The 24,795-nt window shown below is 35.0% G+C and overlaps 1 protein-coding gene across 1 annotated transcript in view; it reads right to left on the reverse strand.

The window, feature by feature from the left end:
- NAALAD2 (N-acetylated alpha-linked acidic dipeptidase 2) overlaps positions 1–14,726 on the reverse strand; it is a 46,939-nt gene extending 32,213 nt beyond the window's left edge. Inside the window, exons 1-9 of the mRNA XM_012652652.1 lie at positions 14,645–14,726; positions 13,835–13,946; positions 9,839–10,025; positions 8,243–8,344; positions 7,399–7,524; positions 5,603–5,789; positions 1,506–1,599; positions 400–498; positions 256–284 (exon numbers count right to left, since the gene is read on the reverse strand). Coding sequence (XP_012508106.1) covers positions 256–284; positions 400–498; positions 1,506–1,599; positions 5,603–5,789; positions 7,399–7,524; positions 8,243–8,344; positions 9,839–10,025; positions 13,835–13,946; positions 14,645–14,726 — 1,018 coding nt within the window. The remainder of the gene's footprint in view (positions 1–255; positions 285–399; positions 499–1,505; positions 1,600–5,602; positions 5,790–7,398; positions 7,525–8,242; positions 8,345–9,838; positions 10,026–13,834; positions 13,947–14,644) is intronic.
- Between the last annotated feature and the right edge of the window lie 10,069 nt (positions 14,727–24,795).

Consider the following 24,795-nt stretch of genomic DNA (forward strand, 5'->3'; position numbering starts at 1 on the left):
TGTCTTTTGTTCTTTTGGGTAGATGCCCAGTAATGGGATTGCTGGATCAAATGGTAGTTCTACTTCTATCAAAATCACAATGAGATATCATTTATCTCCAGTGAGAATGGTCTTTATCAAAAATTCCCAAAACAATAAATGTTGGCATGGATGCGTAGAGATGGGAACACTCATACACTGCTGGTGGGATTGCAAACTAGTGCAACCTCTGTGGAAAGCAATACGGAGATACCTTAAAGAGATAAATGTAAGTACTTCTTAAGTGATATAAAATCATTTGTTCACTAGTGAAAATGAGAAAAAGACATAAGCAAAATACACCTGGCAGAACAGTTATCTTGACATGTTTCCATTAAAAATATAAAACTTTTCCAGGCTACGAAAGTAATGCAAAATTACCTGAAAGAATTACTCTCTGTAAAGCCAGGGCCAATATTGTAGCCCACATTAAGACTTCCCTTCCAGCTGTCATCTGGTGGAGCAGTTCCTCCCAAATGGCTGTCGAAAAAAAGAAGAAAAAGTAAAGAAAATGACAGAAAAAGCCTGAGCATCACAATTTCCAAGAAGAAATAATAAAATTTGACGAAGAGAAAATAGTTTACTCATACATCTAAGAAATATCGAGTATCTACAAGGTGCCAGGTACTATCAAAAATCCCTTTCCTTGTGGAGCTTACATTGTAGTGAGACAGCCATAATTGAAATGAATAAGTAAAATATGTAATATGTTAGAGATAAGAGCTAAGGAGAAAAAATAAAATAGTGGGGGCAGATGGGACGCATCAGCCTCCTTACTTGTGACCTAGTTATTTATGTGGGGAAGCACTACGTCCAAGAAATCCTGAATGTAGGAGACTCATGACTGTTTAAGGATAAGAAATTTGTAAAGAAGTTGCTGGTTACATAGTAGGAACTCATAAGCAATTATTAAGTTGTGCTAATACAGACATTTAAATACAATAATACAATAGCAAACATTAATTATTTACCACATTCTAGACATTGTGCTAACTACTTTACACATATGATCTTATAATAACCCTACCAAGGAGAAATGATTACTGTGCTCATTTTACAGATAAGGAAACTGAGTCAGAGAAAGATTAAGCATCTTGTCCAAGGCCATACATCTAATAAGTGGTGGGCATTATTATATTTTCAAACTACGTATCAAGTATAAACATCTAATGAATAGATCTAAGAAAATCCGACTACTTGAAAAATCTCAAATCAGTATTCATTTTTTTTTGGACATAGTATTTTATTTAAGAATTTAATTTGTAGCAAACAGAGCAATGTTTTCCTATTATTTTTTAGTCACTAGACTGACTACTTTTCTCTTATGGAATAAAAACATGGTAGGCTCTGTTATTCCTATTTCAGAAGTTATTTTGATACAAGACTTTACTTTTTAACTAATTATGTTTTAGATATTGGTTTTATATCAGAAAATGGACATCTTAATACAAAATATCTTAATCTCATATCCAACTAGAAAACTATACCGTAATAATATTTCTGCATCATTATATCCAATGGGATGTACAGGTATTTTAGAGATTCCCACTCCTTCTTCAATATTAAGTCTAAAGGTGTACTCTGCAAAAATCAAGTGCATAAAATGAAAACAATGAAAGAATCTGGGCAAGTAGCATACAGGAATTTTTTGTATCATTTGCAGGTTTGCTATACATTTGCAATTATGCCAAATTAAAATGTCCCCAAAATCAAACAATTGTTTTACCTAATATGGCCTATTTGATTCAACAGTAAGAATTAAATCATTTTAAAGTTAAATATTTTAAAGTTAAATTGATTATAGATTCCCAGATTTGCTTTGACATTTCACATAATTCTCTTGAATTTACAAGAATATTTTATTTCTTCAAGGCTATTGTGAGTCCTTAGAGAAGCTTCATTAACCAGATGACTAGAATCTGTCTCAGATTCTGAAACTATAAGTAATTCGGGAAAAAAACCTCAAAAGAAATATATAAGGTTTTTGGAAAAAAGATAAACATTCAAACAATAATGTAATATTCTCTTCAAGGGAAGACCAAAAAGTACTGCCAGCCTTAAAACCTCATTGGAACTTTGGATTTCAGCCAAGATAAAGTAAGACAGACTGAATTTATCTTTAAACCTGAAACAATTTAAAAATGACAAAATATATGAAATAGTTTTTCCATAACATTTTTTTCTTATTATTTAAGTATTTTTATAAAATAATTGAATATTGAAACAAAAGTTTTAACAATACAATTAGTCAGAAAAATTTTTAGTATGTAAGACTTAAGTAACACTAACAACTAACTGGACCTGACTTTTTTTTTTCACTTATAGAATACTCCACCCAAAAACAGCAGAATATACATTCTTTTCAAGTGCATATAGAACATATATTAGATAGACCATATTCTGGGCCATCGAACACGTATTAATAAATCTAAATAGTTTTGTTTGGACCTTTAAGACAAAAAAATGTAAAAATCATACAAAGCATGTTCTTGGACCACAGTGGAATTAAATCTGAAATCAGTATTAAAGAGATATCTAGAAAATTTCCAAGTATTTGAAAACTAAATAATACACGTATAAATAAACCATGGGTCAAAGTAAAAATGAAAAGGAAAATTGGAAAGTATTGATATTTGGAGCTAAAAAAATAAAATGCAATATATTAAAAGTTGTAGGATGCAGCTGAAGCAGGGCTTAGAGAAAGAGTTATAGCACTAAATCACCTATCTTACAAAAAGAGAAAAGTTTCAAACAAATGACTTCAGATTCCGCCTTAAGAAACTAAAAAAAGAACAAACAAAGGCCAAAATAAGCAGGAGGAAGGACATAATAAAGACCAGAGCAGAAAGCTAAGAAATGGAAGGCAAAAAAAAAAAAAAAAAAATAATCAATGAAACCCAAAGCTGGTTCTTTGTCAAGATCAATAAAACTAATAAATGTCTGTTTCTAGCAAGACAGATCAAGAAGAAAAAAAAGTCGACAAGACATAAATTTCCAATATCAGGAATAAAGGAGAGAACATTACTCCAGTACCTGCAGACAAGTAGAGAATGAGAAAATATTATGAACAACTCTATGCTTACAAACTCAACAATTTATATAAAATGGTTAAAATTCTTGAAAAACAGACACTACCAAAGGTCACTCAAGAATAAATAGGTAACCTGCACAGCCATACATCTATTAAAGAAATTCAATTTGTCATGAAAAACAATCCTCCAAAAAAATTTCACGCCCAGGCAGATTCCTGGGGAATTCTACCAAACATTTATAGACAAAATTGAACTCATCCCATATAAAATCTTGCAGAAAGATGAAAAAGATAGAACAGTTTCCAATTCATTCCAAGAGGCCAGCATTACTCTGATACTAAAGATATTACAAGGAATTAAATATACAGACCAATATCCCTTATGAACATAGAGATATTCTTAACAGATACTCTTAAGAAAAACTTAACAAAAATTCAACAATATATAAAAGGATAATAAATCATCGCCAATTTTATCTCAGAATGGCAGGGTTGGTTTAAAACTAAAAAAAATCAAAATAATTTAACAAAGTAAGTAACAACATATAATTATCTCAGTATACACAGAAAAAGCATTTGACAAAATGCAACATACATTCTAGGTTAAAAACTCTCACCACATTAGGACAGAAGTAAACTTTCTCAGTGTGACAAAAAGAATCTATAAAGAACCTAGAGCTAGTATAATACTTAACAGAGAAAGACGTGATGCTTTCTTTGGAACAGAAAAAAGGCAAAGATGTCTGTTCTAACAACTTCTATTCAAGATTGTACTGGAGATTTTAGCCAGTACAAAAGGGCAAGAAAAGAGAATAAAACATATCCAGATTAGAAACAAAGAAATAAAATGGCCCTTATTTGCAAATGACATGATCATTTATGTAAAAACTCCAATGGGATCTACAAAAACCCAGCAGAACTAATTGGTAAGTTTAACAAGTTTGCAGGATACAAGATCAATGTATTTCTTCTATGAATACAATAGTGTTTCTATTTACTAGTAATAAAAAATTGCAATTGAAATTTTATAATATAAAATTATGAAATGGTTATAGATAAATCTGAAAAAAAGATGTGCATAATTCATACAGTGAAACTATAAAACATTAAAATGAAGACTTGTAATAGTGAAACTATAAAACATTAAAATGAAGACTTGTAATAGTGAAACTATAAAACATTACTGGGAGAAATTAAAGAACAGAGACTTGTATCTTGTTCATGGATTAAAGATTCAATATTTTTAAGATGTCAATTCTCCCCAAATTGATCTATAGATTTCATTTAATCATAATCAAACTCCAGGAGGCTTTTTCATGGAAATTAGCAAGCTGCTTCTAAAATTCATGTGGAAAGGACCAAGAATAGACACAACAATTTTGAAAGAGTAGTAATTTGAAGGACTTACATATCTGTTAGCATGTGGAATTATTTAATACAAAGATTGACATACTAAGTGTTAGTGAGGAAGTAGCAACTAGAACAGGCATACATTGCTGTTGGAATATAAAATGAAACAACCATTTTGGAACAAAAATTTAAAATTTCTTTAAAAGTTTAACATCCATCTACTATATTATCCAGCCATTCCACTTCCAAGTATTTACCCAAGAGAAATAAAAGTATATGTACATACAAAGACTTGTATACCTGGAGCCCAGGAGTTCAAGGCTGCGGTGAGCCATGATCATGCCACTACTCTCTAGCCCAGGCAACAGAGCAAGGCCCTGTCTCAAAAAAAATGTACTAAAATATAAAGATTCTTCTTTTAAAAAAAAGGGGGGGGGCTTGTATAACTGTTCATAACACCTTTATGTGTAATGGTCCCCAAACTGAAAACAACCCAAATGTCCATCAACAAGTAAATGAATAAACAAACTATGCTATAGCCATTCAATGGAATACTGCTAAAAGATAGAGAAAGAGAGAAAGAGAGGGAGGGAGGGAAGGAAGAAACAAAGTATTGACACAGATGTCAACATGGATAGATCTCAAAATAATTATGCTGACAGCAGAAAGCAGATCAGTGGTTGCCTAGGGATTGGCATGGAGGAGGCAGGAAGAGTTGGGAAGAAGGGAATACAAAGAGATGAGAGGAAACATTTTGGGATAATGGATATGTTCATTATCTCGATTGTGGAGATCATTTCCCATATGCCAAAAGTTTTCAAATTTTACTTCTGAAAAAACATAAAACTCACTGGTAATTTTTAAAGTAGAAATGTATGAGCTAAAGAAGAATAAAAACCCTAGGTAACTCGGCAAACATAAATTCTGGTTTGATAAAAGCAATATTACTTGGGGTATGAGGATCAGTGTTTCTGAACCTCTACTATACTAAAGGAAGATGGAGAACATGAACTAAGTGTTCCCTCCCCATGTCCAAAGTAATAAAAGGGGAATGCTTTTTAATTCCTAGCAATAGTAATCCAAAATGATATAACTGCACACATTTTAGTTTTCATGTTATTTTGTAGATCTTTGCTTTTATCCTATCTAAAAGGGCAAGGAGTATTTTTGCAAAAATGGTAGACTGATAAGCTCATCCATTACCTTTAGCTGGATAGCCTGGAGTGAGTGGGTCACCAGCACCATTCAAATTTAACACATTTCCTCTCTGGGCTGCAGTACCAGGAAGATTCCATCCTTTGGGGTATGGCTGTACCTCAGGGGCAAAGTAGTCAGCTGGATCTGAGTACAAGATAATTCCTATGGCTCCTGCTAACATGGCATTTTTAACCTGCAGAGGCAACGTGCAATCCATAATGCAGAAATGGCAACTGATTAACTTATTCATATAGGAAAAAGATGAATTTCATAATGTGAGAAAATTTAGACACTACATTTTCTTTTTTCTTATATATATTTTTTTCTATATATTTTTAGTTGCCCAGCCAATTTCTTTCTATTTTTAGTAGAGACGGGGTCTCACTCTTGCTCAGGCTGGACTCTAACTCCTGAGCTCAAACGATCCTCCCACCTCAGCCTCCCAGAGTTCTAGGATTACAGGCGTGAGCCACCGCACCCGGTCAGACACTACATTTTATCATGCCATTATACCTTCAGTTCTCTTGGCCTTGAATACAATTTCCCTCTTTGCAGAAATAAACTTCCATTTATTCTACAAAATTCTAAACAAGTTACCACTTCTTCTGTGAAACAATCCTTTTGTCCCCAAATCTACAAAATTAATGTGTCCCTTCTTTGTACTTCTGTATTTTGTATATATTTCTATTATAGGAGAGATCATAGTATATTAAAATATCTTTTAAATGTCTCTCTCCTACTAGACTGATGGTGTTTTGAGAATACGGATCATAGTCTAATTTATTTTTAACTACCGCTTTCCAAAATCTTGCACATCAGAGTAAGCACTCTACAAATATATGTGGAACTAAACTGATTTAAAATTTTATGCAGAACAGTCGTAGTGTGTGAACAACTGTCTATAGTGTTTTTGTAAACATCTAAAAATCCAAACTGCCAAGAATAAGAAAACTGAAACTGTGATATACTAATTCTTCACTATCAAAACTATTGTAGCAAAAGATGGATAACTATCAGTCTTTATTCACTAAAATACATTCCAATATTCAGAGAGTACTCTATTATATCAGTGGAAGTACAATCTGTCATGATGTTTTTGAAGGGCAATTTGATGATGCCTACCAAAATTTTGAAAGAACATACACTGTGATTCACCCATTCAATGTCTAGGAATCTATACTACAAAAATCTTCACACAAATGTTTGAAGTATATATGGCCGAGGATGCACACATGGAATTATTTGTAGTAGTAACAAATTCAAGACAAGACAAGCATCCATCAATAGGGGAATGGTTAAATAAATTGCTTATCAATTCTGTGAAATATTGTGCTACCATTTAAAACAGTGAAATATTTAATGAGGAATTATGTAGAAATTACTAAATTACTAAACCAGAAATTACTAAATACCATTATCCTAAGCACTTTCAAACATAAATCATTTAACCCTAATAAGAACTCTATGAGATTGATGCTATTATGAGCACTCCTATTTTATATATGAGGAAACTTTGCCACAGAGAGGTTAAGTAATTTACTCACAGTACATGATCTAGAGAGAACAGGGGCCTAAACATTACTTTTGTAGTATAAATTAAAAATAATTTTCCTTTCCAGAAATGTAAGGTAACATAAAAACAGGATTTTCTGTGCACCATGGCAAGTAGCAAAAAATAAAACAAAAAGAAAAGAAAAGAAAAAGTTTGAAAGCACTTTTGGAAACTACGAAGCAAGCTGATCATTTGCATTTATAGGATATATCTTCTCTCATTCCCTTTAGAAAAACAAATAATACTATACTTTATTTCCTCTGAAGATTTTTCCATATCTTGCAATAACAATCTTCCCAGTGCAGTTAATGTTCATCTCTCTTTCTAGTTTGAAAAAGTCTTCAGTACGAGCATAGTTCACATATACAAGATCTCCCTATAGCGAAAAGAAAACAAATACATACTACTGCTAAAATTAAAAAGAAAACAAAAAAATAAGTTTGTTCCACAATACGGCATCATCAAAAGTATCCTTTCCTTATCCGGAATTAATAAACAGATCCATGGTAATTCTACAAAAGATTTCAGAGAATCTTTCAAAATCCAGAAAAGTTAAAAAAAATGATAATATATAAGGCTTGTTTAAACAGTGTGTTCTGTTTTGAAGAAATTATCAATGTATACAAAGCCACAGGAAATAGAGTAAATAAGCATCATTCTGAAAATCTTAACTATGTTTAATTTCTAACCATGATATTAATTTAATAACTCTGTGGTATGACCTCTAAAATCAGATATATAAATCTATAAAAAAATTTAGATTACGAACAATGAAAGGAAACTCATAAAAACATCTATTTCTTTTACTGAATTAAAGGCATGTTCAGCAGTTTGTTATTTCAGAGTGGCATCTGCTTCCTCAGGGTCTGTTTTTAATGAATTTGTTTCCTTTTTTTCTTTTTCTAGTGTTCTTTTCTGTTTTATTAGTAGTAGTATTTTTAATTTTAAGGAGGAGGTGCTCATAGTACTGAACATAGAACAATGGATTAGCATGTATGATTCACCTAATCCCCTTGGTTTTAGCTCTCTATACATATTTTATATAGCAAAGAAACATCTAAAGACTTGAATAAAACAATTGTCTTTTATTTTACCTCTGGCATGCCTTGGGCTGAGAAAGCATTATACGGTGGTACAATATTTGTAACATTCTCATACCCATCTGGTAGTGGTTCAATGTATGATGTGTTGAAAATCTAGTAAGAGTTGAAACATATTATTATTAAGGTATAATTCATTTTGCCTTCAAGTATACACCAACGATTAAACATCCTGGAAATAGGGTCAATAATTAAATAGGTAAATTACACTGACAATGATAAAGAGCTTTATCATTATTATTATCTTCAAAATAATAGAAACTTTTATAAATGCATATAATCCCAGTAACTAAAAGTTCCCTTATAAAGTGTAAAAACAGCTTCAAAGATGGCACTCCTGTGACTCTCCTTTTTTCCCTATGCCTTTTCAGCTTCCTTTGTGGGCTTCTTTTCTTTCATCTTCATTTAAATAATATTTCCCCATGTTTTGTCCCCAGCCCACTGCTTGGCTCTATACTGAGATTTCACTGACTACCAAAATTTTGCCAGTAGTTAATATGGTGATGATGCTCAGCTTTTCAGATTCATGTATTTAAAAGCCTACGGTTATTTCGGCTTGGGTGTCGAAACTCAACATGTTAAAATTTGAATTTATCATCTCCCATCCCAGGCCTGCCTCTGGTTCTGCATTTCCTACCTCTATTAATAGCTTCACTAGTTAATCACCCACATTAGACAGCATAAGAGTCACCTTGAACTCTCTCTTTCTACCTCCTCCTAGTCAATCACTAATCAAGTCCTACTAATACACTTCCTATTTCTCAAATCCATCCCTCTTCTTCATTTCTGCTAGCACCCTAATTCAAAACTTCATTATCTTTTACCTAAACTATTGTCTTAGGACTGCAACTTTAACTCCTTGCCTAATCTAGATTACTACAGACTTGACTGTGCCATCTACCTAAAATACCTCTTCTAGCCACATCTTCCCCTTGCTTAGGACTTGTCATTGATTTCCATGGACTGAAGTTGAAGTCTAATCTCTTTAGGACAGCATATAAACTCTTCTACAATCTGTTCCCAGAATGTATCTACTGGTTTATCTCTTATCACGGCCCACTTTCTATTTTCTGCTCTTGAAATATAGAAAGTCTTTAAGCTCTCCCATTAATACTAAGCTAGTATATGGCTCCAAGCCATTGACAATATTTTGTCTTCTGCCTAAAATCTCTTACCTTATTTTGTTATGTGGTTAACCCCTTATGGTCTTTCATAACTCACATAACATTTTCAGAAAGCCTCTAACTCCCAGCCTGGTATGAATGAACCTTTCCTTTACAGATACAGAGCTCTAATCACAATCTTCAACAGCACTTATCATACTGATTTGAAATGTGAAATATTCCATTGTCTGCCTCACTTTACTTAAGCAAAGGGACCAAGTCCTAGTTTTCATTCTGGCCTCAGGACCTAATACCATGTCCAATACATAGTAGACACTGAACAATTAGTTTATAGCTTATTAACTTTTCCCAAAAAATGTGAGTTCTATTGCACTATGAACAAATTTCTTTTACTTGACCCTATGTTCCAATCAACATAAAAGGGTAGGACTATAAAATATAAAAAGTAACAACAATTTCATATCACCTCAATTCCATGTTCATCCACAATTGATATATAGTTGGCATTTGTCTCATTAGGGTATGATAAGAGAACATCATAATGAACCAACTTGGCTGAATCCAGTCCAAATTTCTTCCACTGGGTTTGCATTTTCTTGGCAAGCAGCAAATTTTGTTCTGTTCCTGCCAGATGAGGAAGCTTTGTAAAAGAACTGAAATGAAAAAAAATACAAGTGGGAGTTAAAGACTATATTCAGATGTGCCTAAAAACTATTTTAAATGCATTACTTACTTATCCTTTAGGTATTAAGATATCATACCTATATTAGAAATATAAGGAACCCACCTAGTATTACCAACTTGTAAATATGCTAATTTTTAAATTATTTGTGTCCAACTGCAGTTTTCATATTATGTTTCCTCAGAAAAGAATGCATTCCACAGTAAGTACAATCAGCAGATATGAGAAGGCACCCTGGAAGAATATCATACTTCTATACTGATGATACTCCTTCTTGCCGCTTATCAGACTTTTTTGGAAAAAGGTCTTAATATCTGGCAGCAACCAGTGGGCACTTCTACATTTAACTTATATTTTCTTTTTTTAAAACTTATAATTTCTACTTCCAATTGTTTCATCTATATAGTTGCTTATCTATCTTATTGAGGTAAAAGTCCATGCCTTTTTAAATTCTATATCCCGTAGTGCTTAGCTCTTGCCTGTTACCCAAAAAGTACAGAAGTATAGGCTTGTTGAATTGAATTTGAGCAATGTTCTCTTGGTTCTGGGTGTAAATGAGCCATAACATTTTTTTTTTAAGAGACAGTGTCTCATTCTGTCACTCAGGCTGGAGTGCAGTTGCATGATCATAGCTCACTGTAACTTCTGGGTTCAAGGGATCCTTCTTCCTCAGCTTCCCTAGTAGCTGGAACTAAATGCACATGCCACCACACCCAGCTAATTTTTAAATTTTTTTTTACAGAGACAGGGTCTCACTAAGTTGCCCAAATTTACTTTTGTAAATTGTATTTTAGTCAACCAGAGGACATCTACAAAATATACAGCAGTTGGGGAAATTAGCATTTATTGAAAACTTATAATGTGCCAAGCACTCTACACTTTCACATGTGTTATGTCATTTAATTCTCACAATCCTTCTTCTGTTGTCCCCATTTTGCAAATGAGGAAACTGAAAGAGTGGCTGAATAGTTTGTTCATAATTTCACAGCTAATAAATGCTGGGGCTAGAATCTGAAATTATAGTTGTCTGATCTTAAGAAATAGTGGTATTTCTAAATAATTCATCTAATCTCATCATCCAACTGCTTAAAATCTTTCTACAGCTCCCTACACCCTGCATTATAGAGTTTACACTCCAACATGGCACCTAAGGCCTTTTAAGGTCTGGTCCATCCTTCCACCTTTTCAGCTTCATTTCCCATCACTCTTTATAAATTTTTCTGTTCTATGTCACTGAGTATTCTCATTTTTCTTCTGAAATAATTTATGCTCTTTCATACTTTTTAGCCTCTGTACAAGGTCTTTTCTCAGACTCAGATATTTCCCTGACTCCCTAAATCTCCCTCCATCACCACTTCTACTTATCCTCCTTTCCCACCTTTAAACTATTAATCATCCATTAAGACTCCCCAAGCATCACCTTCTCTATGAAGTTTTCTCTCTATATATCACTAGATGAAAACTGTAGGTAACAGATGTTTAGCATCTTACCTTGTTTAAGAAATGTACAAATGTTTTCAGACAGATTATTTTATATGCATAGAAAAAAACTAGAGAGGCTGGGGATATTTATTTTGTACTTTATACAATTCATTATTGTTTTTTTCCTACAAAGAATAGACACTATTCTTGTAATGAGAAAAAAGTAAATATATTTTCTTAAATGAAGAGGGAAGATTAACCACGAACTTTTGCCACCCATCTTTTAGAGAACCTAATGAAATAAAATACAGAAGTACAAAAAAAAGAGCAGTAGAGTATAACATCCTTTACATTTATGTTTCTCCTTATGGTCCTAAGATGAACAATACAGCTCCAGGCACCACATATTTAGTAATGTTCAGGAGAAACAAGTACAAACAAGAACGCCTATTCCCTCTTTTGTGTTTCTTTATTTTAACAAAGAAAAACCTTTTGTAGAAGATCTTAGCTAAATTTGTCTTCTGTTTCATTACACAAATTAGGGTCATCTGCTCCTTCTCAAACCCATCATTGCCAGAGGGAAGAGAATTATAATGACTGGTTTACAGACTCATCAAGAGATTCTTAGGCTGGGAAGAAGGGAACCTTTACTGAACACCCCGCCCCCCACCCCAAGGAGGAGGGCAATCACTCTCAGCTGAGGCTCTGCCAATAAGAAAGTGGCTGGGAGGAATCAAGTCATTGTCACCATTACCTTTAACCCAATCTTGAACCCCCCTTTGGCTCTTAAACTCTTTTGCTGTGCTCAACAACTCTTCCATATCCTCAGCCCTTTCTCTGAATGTTTGCTTGAGCTCCTTGTTTTAACTTGTTTCCTCTGAGGACCCTGCTCACCTGCAAGCCCATGCCCCCACATATTTATTTATTAAATAAATAAATAAATATCCACAATAACATATCACTACACCTATCAGAATGAGTAAAATTAAAAATAGTGATAATGCCAAACAGGTGAGGATGCAACTGAAAGCCTCACACATAATAGGTAGGAATGCAAAATGGTATAACCACTTTTGAATTCTCTTTGGCATTTTCTTAAAAAGTTAAACATATGCTTATCATCCAACCTGGCCATTTCGAGAGAAATAAAAACATACGTCCATACAAAGATGTGTAAACATATGTTCATAGCAGCTTTATTCACAATAGTAAAAAACTGGAAACAGTTCAAACGTCCCTCAACTATATATTGTAGTATATCTATACAATGGATTTCTACTCAGAAATAAAAAGTAATGAATGGGGCACATTTTCTCAGGACCTCTTGAGGCCATGTGCTCTGGACCGTGGGTCACACACACTCAGCTCAGAATAAACCTCTTTAAATTATTAATAAACAAAGTAATGAACTGATACATGCAACAACTTGGATGAATCTCAAAATCATTATTGAGTAAAAGAAGTCAGACACAAAAGAGTACTTACTATATGATTCCATTTATATAAAATTCTAGAAAATGCAAATAAATCTAAAGTGACATAAAAATGATCTGTGATTGCCTAGGGCCAGGACTGAAAGAAGGAATAAACTGCTAAGAGCATGATGGAATTTTTTGTATCATGATTGAAGAGATGGTTTGTTCAGTATAGTATACCTCTGCCAAAACTCAAATTGTAGGCTCTACAGGGATACAGTTTATTTTATGTAAATTATGCTTCAACAAAGATGATTTTTTTTTAATGACATCCCTTTAAAAGAGTCTGGACACAGAAATAAATGCTGTGGTCATTGACCTTAAGGAATTTATAATCACTCTCCTAAATTTCACTCTTTTTTCATGTTTAGAAGCTGGAGGATTTGCATTGATCCTTTTTGGTTTCATTTTGTCCTATTTGTAAACAATAAATTTATATTTTCAAGATGGCATAAAAGTTTAACTTTTGGCAGACAGAATCTGAAACTTCGATCTCTTTTCCACTAAATCATTGAATCAACAAGCATCTAACTCTTGCTGAGAGAATATGATGTCTAAATAAAATTGCTGATTAAACCCAGGCGGGAGGAACAAAGAATAACATTCAGTTGCAATCCAAAGTTACATGAAGTTGAAACATCTCTCAATAAGCCAACAAGATACTTTTTTGGTAGATGAAGTTAGGAAAGACAGACCTACTTCTGTAATATTTGGATGGATTTCACCCTGAGTGGTTTAAATAGACATTTTAAACTATCATAAATGAGTAATATATAATTTCACAAGAAGGCTGCCCACATACATACAAGCAGTTATAATACACTTCTCACCCTGCAATATTTTAAACACTATTTTTAAGATCAAATATGCAAAATACACTTACCGAAGAAATGATTTAATGTTTTCAGCTTTCATTTCGGATACCAGTTTCCACCGTATACTTTGATGATAGCACACTGAAGTGGCTGTTTCTTTGAGAGGCTTAATAAACCAGCCTGAGGGAAAAATATACATACATACACATTATCGCTTTTGACTTTATTAAAACTAAAAGCAAAAACAAAAACAAAAAGCCAATTGCCTAACAGACCACATACACAGTGAGCTAAAAAAATGTTCATCAGGATTGTTAATAAAAAATATGTTTACATTAAATGCAGAAAATTCTTAAATGCTGATGTGTAATGTAATTTCGAGCTGGTTAAAACCAGTTTTATGTGAGGATGTTCTTTCATTTTCTCACATTTTATTCAAGGCATGGCCTTTCTCATTCTCCCCTGGGCATCTAGTTCTTAGGGCAGTGCCTGACACACAGGGAGCATTCCGCAAATATTTATTTAAATCAAGAGCAGTTCTTTGCAGTGCTGCCCATATTAGTTGAAAGTTTTGACTCATTAATATTGCTTGGAAATAAAACCATTTTTTTCATCCCTGCAGAGACAGCCCATAACAGTAGCCTGAAATCCTTGAGCATTTAATTAATTTGAGTTTCTTTCACACTTTCCTATTAGGAAGGCCAGAATACATCCCATTTGGTTTCTAGTTGTGCTGAAATTTGCGAAGCTCCCGGTATCTAGCTCAGCCCGCCCAGGCGAGGGCACAGTCCAATTCCCTCAAGCTCCAAGCTTTCTCCCTGTATCTCTGCGGAGAAGCTCGAGCCCCGGGGTCGGAGGAAGGTGTTTCGTACACTTACCAACCATAAATCCCACCAGGAAAGATGCCAGCGCGGCAGCCAAGCACATCCAAAGGTACAGACGGGCCCTGGACTTCGCCATGGCTTCTTCAGGACTGAGTCTCGGGCGCCGGCTACCTTGGCGAGCCTCGGGGCTGCAGACGAACCGAGAGCGCGCCCAGAGCGCCGTGAGCGCCGCTTCCCACAGGCCCGCCTCCGCCCTCCCTGTCTGTCCCAGACTAATGAAAGCTCGTCCTAGCCCCTGTGGTCCCCAGGGCCCCAGAACAGCGAGAGGAAGCCTGCAGAGGGAGGACGCATTCTTCCTCCTTCCTGTCGGCAGGAAACTCTGGTTCTGTGGATCCTGCAGTAACCCGGACGAAGTAGGCAGCCGGAACTGCTGGAAAACGCCCCTGTTTTCTAAAGACCTCACCTACTGCCTCTTTGCCAGCCTCTTCCCAAGAATTTGCCGGATTTCAGCTGCAAAGTGCATTTAAGTACTGTTTTTCCTGCCCTGTTGATTACTCAGCTTCCAGATTCTCTGTTCCAATTTTTTAGAAACTAAGGAAGAATTTCTGGTCCTGGCAGCTCCACTGTTAACACGTTAGTACCTCAGCCAGGCTTCGACATCAGAACTGATGGCATTGAATTTTTGTCCCGCCTTACCTAAACGAGTCTTCAGATTTCTGTAACTCTGTTTTCTCTCCTTTAACTGAGGTTTTTACCTACCTCACAAGAATGTTGTAGGTTCAAATTAATAAAATTAACCATGGAAAGGGCCTTGCACAGCCAATAGTTACAGGAGGTTCTTAATGTTGGGACTCAGAAACCAATACCCCAAAATATGGCCCTTTGACGTGCTGAACTGAAGAAGCAACCTCAAGGTCTCCCTGACGTTCTCCCTCTCCACCCCTTGCCTCCTGCTTCTCAATCCTTTGTGTCTCCCAAAGCACAGGATAAAGTTGTTCTCTGAAGTTCCCTTGTCTACTTAAAAGTCCAGAACTGCCAAAGGAAAAAAACAATTACCTGCGGTCTCTTCCCTGAGTTTTCATTAACTGAACTCCTACCGCAGGAAAAAAGACTGAAGTCTATCAACACAACTGGGAAGATTTTTGTCACCAACTATTGTCTGCTCTGAGGGCCCAGTAGACTTTATCCCAGGCCATTGTATGTTCTTCAAGCTCATTGAATTCCCCTAAAAATCATTTGCTACCCCCCCTAAAATCATCCACACTTTCCCATCTCCCTTTCTCTAAGAAGAAGGGTATATAATCATCTGTACCTCATTGGGTTATTGGGAAATCATTCTCCTACAATTCCACTTTGCTATACATGTTAAAATAAATTTGTATACCTTTCCTCCTATTAATCTACCATTTGTGAGTTGATTTTTTTTTAAGCAAAACTTCAGAAGGCAAAGGGGAAGTTTTCCCTTAGCTCCTACATTAACGAATATCATTCCCTTGTCCCCAGTCTCCTATTACATTTATAAAGCATTTCTATTTAAAGATGTTTAGAAGACTTGCAAAATAGTGGTCCTTGTCAATAGAACTCCTACATCCATCCATCTCACCTCAGAGGAAAATTTTAGCAATTTGTGATTGTCTTCTTAAATCTAACCAAAAGCAGTATTGCAACCAAAACAAAACTACTGAGTGGACTTTGAAGATGATGGGACATCTAAGGTTATATTCCAACCTTCATGGCATTGTCCGGAGCCCTGATGGTAATGCACCTTTGCTCCTACCGAGTTGCTGGAAGATTCTAATTTATTTTTCTTGGAGGTAATTGTAGACATATCTAGCAAACTAATTGATTTAAAAATGTTTGAATGTTGTTTAAGTCCTAACTAATGCCAACTCTTTCAGCTACTGGTCTGTTGGACATTCATTCCTTGACTGATTCCCCAGTTTTTGTATCTTACAGATAAATATCTTTTAAACAATATTTTTATAATAAAATAAATTCTTCCCACACATACACATATAGCAGCATATATAGGAAATCAGAATGAAATTATTCAAAAGGTTCAATAGCCAATGAAGTAACCATACTCCTGAAACATGGTCTAAGAAACACTCCCCTAGACAATTATTTTTATATGTTGTACTATTGAAGAATATTGAGATTTTAATAACTATCCAGTGTCTACTTTAACGGTTGGGTGACAAGGGTCTCCTCTATGCCACACATGGTATCAAATTATATATGTGCACATGTTAACATTTTGAGGCTTGATTATATAATTTGTTAGTTTTAGATTCTTGGCTTTTTCTATGTGCTATGCATGGGACCATTTGTTATTGACTACGTATCTCTCAAAAGGCAGGTAATAATTATCTCTAGAAAAAGGTTTGTTGGAGAAAGAGAAGGTAGAAGCTAATGAATAAAATGGCTAAGTTATTTGTGAAATTTGTTTTTCCTACTCCTATCCCAATTTTTGTAGCTACTTGAAGTTTGACTAATAGAAGAAATCAATGTATTATTTAGCACAGTTTGGCAGTTTGATTAATCTTCCCAAATTAAAATTATATTATTCATCATTCAATCAACATTTATTGAGAGGCTATAGCATGCCACATATTGTGACAAATTCTGAGGATAAGATCTTTGCCTTTATGAAACCTACAATACAATTAGAAGGCAAATATTGAATAATTAAATGTAAAGAGTTCTAAGAAGGAGCAGTATTACCTCAAATATGAACGTTGTCTATACCTCAGTAGGCGGCATCTGCAATCTGTATCTTGACAATCCATTGTAAAATGTCCAGTTAGCTGGTTCAACAAGTCTTTGGCCTTTTGTTAATACACAAGCTGAAAGTATTCGGAATTCCATCTTAATTAAGCTTGTAACAGAAGGCTGCTATCAAAAAATAGTTTCTAATTATTACCACCTTGGCACATAATTGCACCTTGCAAAGCACACTTAACAAAGCAACATTGTTGATTTAGGCTAACCCTTTTCAATTTCTCCTTCAAAGCTAAAAGTATATTACAAAAAAAAAAGTTTAGTATTGGAAAACCAGTCTCTCAATAAAACTATTTGACACATTTGACCTACTCATGATTCAGTAAACCTCTAACAGGACAGAACTCACCATTTTCTCCATTCAAGTTAAACTGTTTTTATATAACCTTTTCCCTCCTCTTCTCACATCATAAAAGAGGCAAGTTGATAACTCTGAAGTTTAAGTCCCTTCAATAAAAAAGGAATAATGTTTAGCTTGATGATTTGTCAAACCCATAGTCTCACTAGCTTCTGTGTCACAAATCTTATGTTTTCTTTGAAGATGTTGTCTTATCCTTCATATGAGAGGCTCACTGTATAGATACAGACATTATGCCATTAATGATGTCACAAGGTGGCATTACTAGGGAAGTGACAATAGGCCCACATGATATGGTCATCCAGACAACAAATGTTCACTTTCCAAAAAAGTGAATGGTTTATGTCATGATAGCCATGATTCGTAAAAAAAGATACATTCAAGTTGTGATTCTGGGCCCCCAAATTGTCAAAAATTAGTTTCAAACATGAAATAAGATGTTAGAATGTTAATACACTAAACAATATATCAAAAACTATATAAAAGGTGAGACAGAGAAAAGAGTATAGATAGTGAGAAAGGGTAAAAGACTAATAAAAGGGAGAAGAAATTTTAAAAGAAAAGCAAAAACCATGATTGGATGATTTCCTTCTGATGTCACAATTACTCTACTCAACAATAAATGTAGAAATTAGAAAAGACCCACCAAGTTAAAGTGTAAAATAGAGGGCGGATCCCCACCCATGCCTTCCTATCAACACAGGATGTGCCGCCTATCATGCTAACATTCTGGTTGGAACTGACACTGGTAAGTTATATAACTTGGCCTTTAAACTAGATTTTCCTACTCAACATTGCTCAACCCTTATTAACACGTGGCTTCAGCCTATCACCCATGATAGCTCTAACTAATAGTGCTAGCTAGGATCAGGGCACTTGGTGCTTTTTCTTCTACTGCTACCGTCTTCTAGCCTCATTTATAGCCGCAGTCTCTGTATTCTTTCAGTATCATTTGATTGTGAATAAATCCCTATAGATTCCTAATCTTCTGACAGACCTGTTTCTACCCCATCTTGTCTAACACCTATTTTCACTTGATGATACCACTTTCCCTGAGAACCAGGTAAGTGGAAATTTCCTATTCTTGCTTCTTTATTTACTCATGGGTTCAGAGGGGAAGGACAGACCCTTTCTCTGCTGCTATTCTCTGTGCATTCTCTTCTGAAGTCATTTCCCTCTGATTATATAATTTTCTTCCTCTTTTCATCATGGTTCCCAGTTGAGCTCCAAGATATTTTCTATCTTTTCCAGTAGTTTTAACATCTGCATTGTAGAATTTGGGTGTACCTGATTCTTTGGTCCTTTAGTCCTCATTTTTTTTCCACCTCTACCATCCAATCCTTTAGGTTGGTCTGTTGGCTCTGCAATCAAAATATATATTGGGTCCAGCTGCTCACCCTCTTCACCAGCACTCTTCTAATTTTAGCCACAATAATATCTTACCTAGACTTCTGCAAATCTTTTTAATTGATCTCTCTGCCTCCACTCTTGCAATCCATCTTCCACTCAATAGATTGTTGTTTCTAAGGAAATCATCAGATCATGTTATTATTTAACATCCCCCAAAGCCTTCCCTTTAAGCTTAAAAACAATATTTAGATGCATTAAAGTGGGTACCAAAGCCCACATGATCTAGGCTTTAAATCTCACCTCGCTTCAAAGGAAGACTCTACCAAGGAAATACATGCAAACCAAATACATGCAGACCAGGCAACCAACAAATCAACAAAGATCACCAGCATCCCAAAGAACCTGATAAGCCCAAAGGGAGTCCTTGAGGTACATGCCCTCCCAGTACGTATGTCTACAGATGAAGGAGGCATTGTTACATGGCAGATGGCTAAGAAAGCCCCTGGCCTTCTATAGTGTTTTACAAGGAATCCTAATAAAACAAAATATTAGTAGCAAGAAGGGGGTTTTCAACAATTTTATAATTGTGGGAAATTATTGGAAAAACTAAAATTATTTCACATTTTTACCCAGTGAGTTGAGACTAATTAACTGAGTACTGTCCCTGATCAGCTAAACTGACCAAAAATAGTATAGCTCCTAACAATAGAAATATAATCCCTATTCTGTAAGCCATATTCACAATAACCCCATAATTCCCTAAACTGCACTTCCAGTATTTGGGATTCAGTGTTTATTCCCAGCTAAGTCTCAGATCACTCTGAAAAAGTCTGGCAGACATTCGCCATCCCTGCTTACTATCCCACCTTTCATGCAAAATGCATTCTTTTCTTAGACCCAAATAAGGCTATTAGTGAATGAGTGAGAGAGGTTTTCAGATGATCAAGTGATGAACTTGCAACAGACTCTGGTATGTACATGGAAAGAGAGTGAATAAGATCACAAGAAGAAGAGACAAAGAGTCAGGGAATCATAGTGGGGTTCAAGGGGATGTGAAATAGCTGGTTTGATGAATGAATGTTCTCTGGCCTTCACAAAGACCAAAACTGTTACAGACTACCTATCTTAAGTCCCAAAATACACACAGGTCACCTATTCACCACAAAACTAAATCTCTAACCAACATAGACTTTTTTTTTTAAGTCCTCCTTAAAGTCTCTTCTCATAAAAAACATACCAAAGATGTAATTTGATAACACTAACCAAAAAAAACAATGCTTATTAATATATCAGAGAAAGTATATTTAAGAGCAAAGAATACTAGCAGGGATAAAAGCAGATTATTTTGCAATCATAAAGTGATCAATTCAAGAGGACATAACAATCCTAAACATGTATGCACCTATGAACAGACTTTCAGAATACATGAAGCAAAAACATGGATAGAACTTCAGGAGGTAGATAAATCCACAATTATAGTAGATTTTGATACTCCTCTGTCAACAATTGACAGAAAAAGTAGACATGAAATCAATAAGGACATATAAGATGGTGCAACGCTATCAACCAGCAACAGCATATTATGCATTTTTTCAGTTCACAAACCATTTAACAAGTTCCCATTATGTGCTGTAAAACTAGTCTAAACAACTTTGAAAGTATTAAAATCACAAAAAAATTTTAGGAGCACAATGGAATCAAATCAGACACCAATAACAGGAAGATTTCTGGAAAATCCCCAATTATTTCCAAACCCAATAACATACTCTAAAATAACATATAACTCAAAGAAGAAATCTAAAGGGGAATCAGATAATCTTTTAAACTTAATTAAACTGAAAACACAACATACAAAGATTTCCAAAATGTCAGTAATGCAGTACTTAGGGAGAAAATTGTAGCACTAAAAGCCCACATATTAGAAAAGAAGATCTCAAATCAATGACTTCAGATTTCACCCTAAGAAACTAGAATGATAATATAAATTAAACCCAAAGTAAGCAAAACCACAGAAATAACAATCTGAGCAGAAATCAATGACACAGAAAACCAAAGCAATTGAGATCAATAAAACCAAAACCTATTGATCTTTGAGAAGGTCAATCAACTTGATAACCTCTAGTCAGACTGACAAGGAAATAAAGGAGAGAAGACAGAAATTACCTATCAGGGATGAGAAAGATGACATTGCTTTAGATTCTATAGATATTAAAAGAATATTAAGAAAATATTTTGAACAACTTTATGCCAATATATTAGGCAATTTTGATAAAATAGGAAAAAAAACTCCAGAAAGGAATTTTAGCCAAAGACTACAAGGAACACACCTATAATTAAACAAATTGGATTTGTTATTTCTTTCCATGAGGGAGAATACATACCAAGGGAAACCAAGGGGTGTCTCAGTAGTAGGGTATTAGAAGAATCTATTATGGGATTTGGACTTTGATGGGGAGATATGAGTGAGGATCTGACAAAGAGGGGGTTTGCTCTAATTGGATGCTGTTAGAAAGCAGAGGCATATGGGCCAGCCATTTCATTCCTAGGTATTACCCAAGAGAAATCAAAGTGTATATACTTATAAAGATTTGTACATGAGTGTTCACAGCAGCCTTATTTATTATACCTGCAAATTGGAAACAACTAAGATTTTCATTAACAAGTACTGTAAAAGGTAAACAAACTGTGATACGTCTATTTAATCAAACATTATTCTTCAGTGAGAATTTACGCACATAACAAGGATGAATCTCAAGACAAATGCTGAATGAAAGAAGATGCACAAAAGCAAATATATGTGACCCATTTATGTAAAATTCTAGAAAATACAAAGTCATCCATAGTGTCAGGGAGCAGATCAGTAGTTGCCAAGAGAGGAGCAGCAGAGAAGGTCAGGAGGGTGACATTACCAAGTGGCACAAGGAAGCTTTTAGGTGATGGATATTCATTATCTTGATTGTGATGATGGTTTTACACATGTACACATATGCCAAAACTTAAATTGTGCAGCCGTCAAGATATGCAGTTTATTGTATATCAATTATGCCTGAAAAAAGCTGTTTTTAAAAAAGGAAAGAAGATAGTTGGCTTTCCTAAACTTCACGCAGAGTCACTTGAACCAGAAAAAATGGACTTGATCAAGACCCTACTTCTTCCTCTATGCGTACTAGTAGTCATATCTCAATTAATATGTGCATATTTTTAAAATAAATTAATATTAGTTTTGATTTACAAATAATAATTGTATGTTTATGGGGTACAATTGATGTTGTGATATATGTATATAATGTGAAATGATTGAATCAAGTTCATTAACATATACCTCACTGTGTTCATGTATCATTTTTTTATGGTGAGACATTTGAAATTTACACTTAGTTATTTTGAAATATGTAATACATTATTGACGATAGTTACCCTACGATGCAATAGATGGCAAAACCTATACCTTTTGCCTATCTGAAATTTTGTATTCTTTGATCAACAACTCTCCATTCCCTCCCTCCGCACCCCCACTCCCACCCCCAGCGTCTGGTAACCATCCTTCTACTTTCTACTTCTAGCATATGAGCATATTTTAATGGAATGAATTTGAGAGTAAGTAATCTGAAAGGTTAATTGGAAGTTGAGGCTTATGTATGAGCCTCTTTTGCCCCCAGTTGTGTGATAAGTAAAACAACATTTTCTCCCTTGCGTATATAGGTGATATTATGACTCACTATTATGTTTGAAGATTAAATTACAGTCTTGAGTTCATGAAATCCACACAGGAAAATTTAGAGAATTTTTTTTTCTTCTTGGATCAGACACTGATTTTCCTTTTGCTTCTCTACCCATAAATCTTGATTCCTACTCAGTACAAATATTCAGAAAATTCTTATCTACTCTACATACAAGAACCATTTCATCTATCACATTGTCTCTATGCACGATGTTTATGGGCCCCATGTAGATTGGCTGAGAAGACTTTACTCAAAAAGTATACTTTATTTCTTTTTTAAAAAAATTTTTGTCAGCCTCTGAAGGGACAAACAACCCCCACCCCACCCCCAGCTGCCAGCTTCGCTTAGACTGAAAGTATCAGCACTCACTAAGTGAATTGCTGCTGGTAATTTACGGTGTTGCTATTGCAATAGACTTTATTCTTAGTAAGGATCTGAGGAAACTGACCTTAAATGTTATTTGGGTCAGGTTGTATACAAATGTCTATCAATGTCCTCTATGGGTATTTCCAGGCTCATTTTTGTATGGTTTATACCTCTGTCCCAACTTTGACATTCATTTGTGGTTTCCAAGAGGAGGATACAGACAGTGCTACTCAGAGTTTGTAACTTACAGATGTCTGTAATTAACTGGCATTAGAATCAACTTGGAACTTTAAAAATGCCAATGATTGAAACCTAATCCAGAGATTATGATTTAATTGGTCTGATCCTGGGTGTTAATTGAGCTCGCCAGGTGATTATGCATCTAGGGCTTCAAACCACTAGTCTATAACCTTCTTACTTGAAGTTCATTCAAAAAGTCAGCAGCATCAGTATCACCAGGGAACAGTCTCCAGCCTCACTTTAAATTTACTCGATAAGAATCTACATGTTGATAAGATACCTAGGTGAACTAAATGCACTTTAATTTAGAGAAGCACTTGGTGTCTAGAAAACATACAAACTCCAGTGGGAATCAAGTTCTCAAACTAAGTGATTTCTTGAGTACAAGTTTTTCAAATGCATTCTTCAAGATTAATTGGATATCTTTAACATTTTGAATTTTTATATAAATTTTAGAATTCACTTTTTTAAAACAAACCTGTGTTTTTCCTCAGATTTTTATTTTTCACAGAAAAAAAAAGCTGCTTGGTTTGTAGTTTTAACCTTAACCAATTAGTATTATCTGAGAAAAATTATTTAACAAATTAAACCATCTATCAAAATACATTACCTCAAATCAGTTCCTTAAGGAAAATATCCCTAGGGTGGCATATTTTTAAGAAATTAGGAAATTAGGATTCTTGTTAGAATTACACACACGCAATGCTTTTTATAATAGCTTGTAATAGGAGAATATTTCCACAAGGGGGCAGTAGCATATCAATTTTATAATCCGAAAGCTGTAAGCTTTTGCTTATTTAAAGATAAAATGACAACAACAACAACAAAAAAACCCACACAAAAAACAACCCTTTTACTTCGCCTGGAGGCAGAGGCAGGTCCTTTGGCACGATGTGTGGGTAGGGGTCGAGTCGCCTGGGGGAGTGGCTAGTTATGTCTTCTCAGATCACTACTATACAAAAAAAAGAAAAAAAAAAAAATGGCCCCTTTACTCCGCCTAGTGGCAGAGGCCGGCCCTTTAGCATGGTGTGTTGGGACGGAGGTTGGGTCGCCTGGCAGAAGAGGGCTTATGTGTCCGGGATCACAGTTCTATAAGCAGTCTCTCTCAGTCCACTCTCAGTTCCCTGTCATTTTGCGGACAGCGCCAGCGACTGAGTGGAACAGGGCCGCCGGAGACCGCCTGGAAACTCGGCAGCAATATCACTCTTTCTCTCTTTTCCGCCTTTTCGGAGGCGGGGCTTGAGTAAGATAAAATGGTCATTATTCTGTCTTCTTTTGAAATGTCTCTGTTCATGTCCTTTGCCCACTTTTTGATAGGGTTGTTTGATTTTTCCTTGTTGATTTTCCTGAGTTCTAAGTAGATTCTAGTTATCAGCCCTTTATCGGAT

This window comes from Propithecus coquereli, unplaced genomic scaffold (assembly GCF_000956105.1).
Source record: "Propithecus coquereli isolate 6110/MARCELLA unplaced genomic scaffold, Pcoq_1.0 Scaffold393, whole genome shotgun sequence".
Taxonomy (NCBI): Eukaryota; Metazoa; Chordata; class Mammalia; order Primates; family Indriidae; genus Propithecus; species Propithecus coquereli.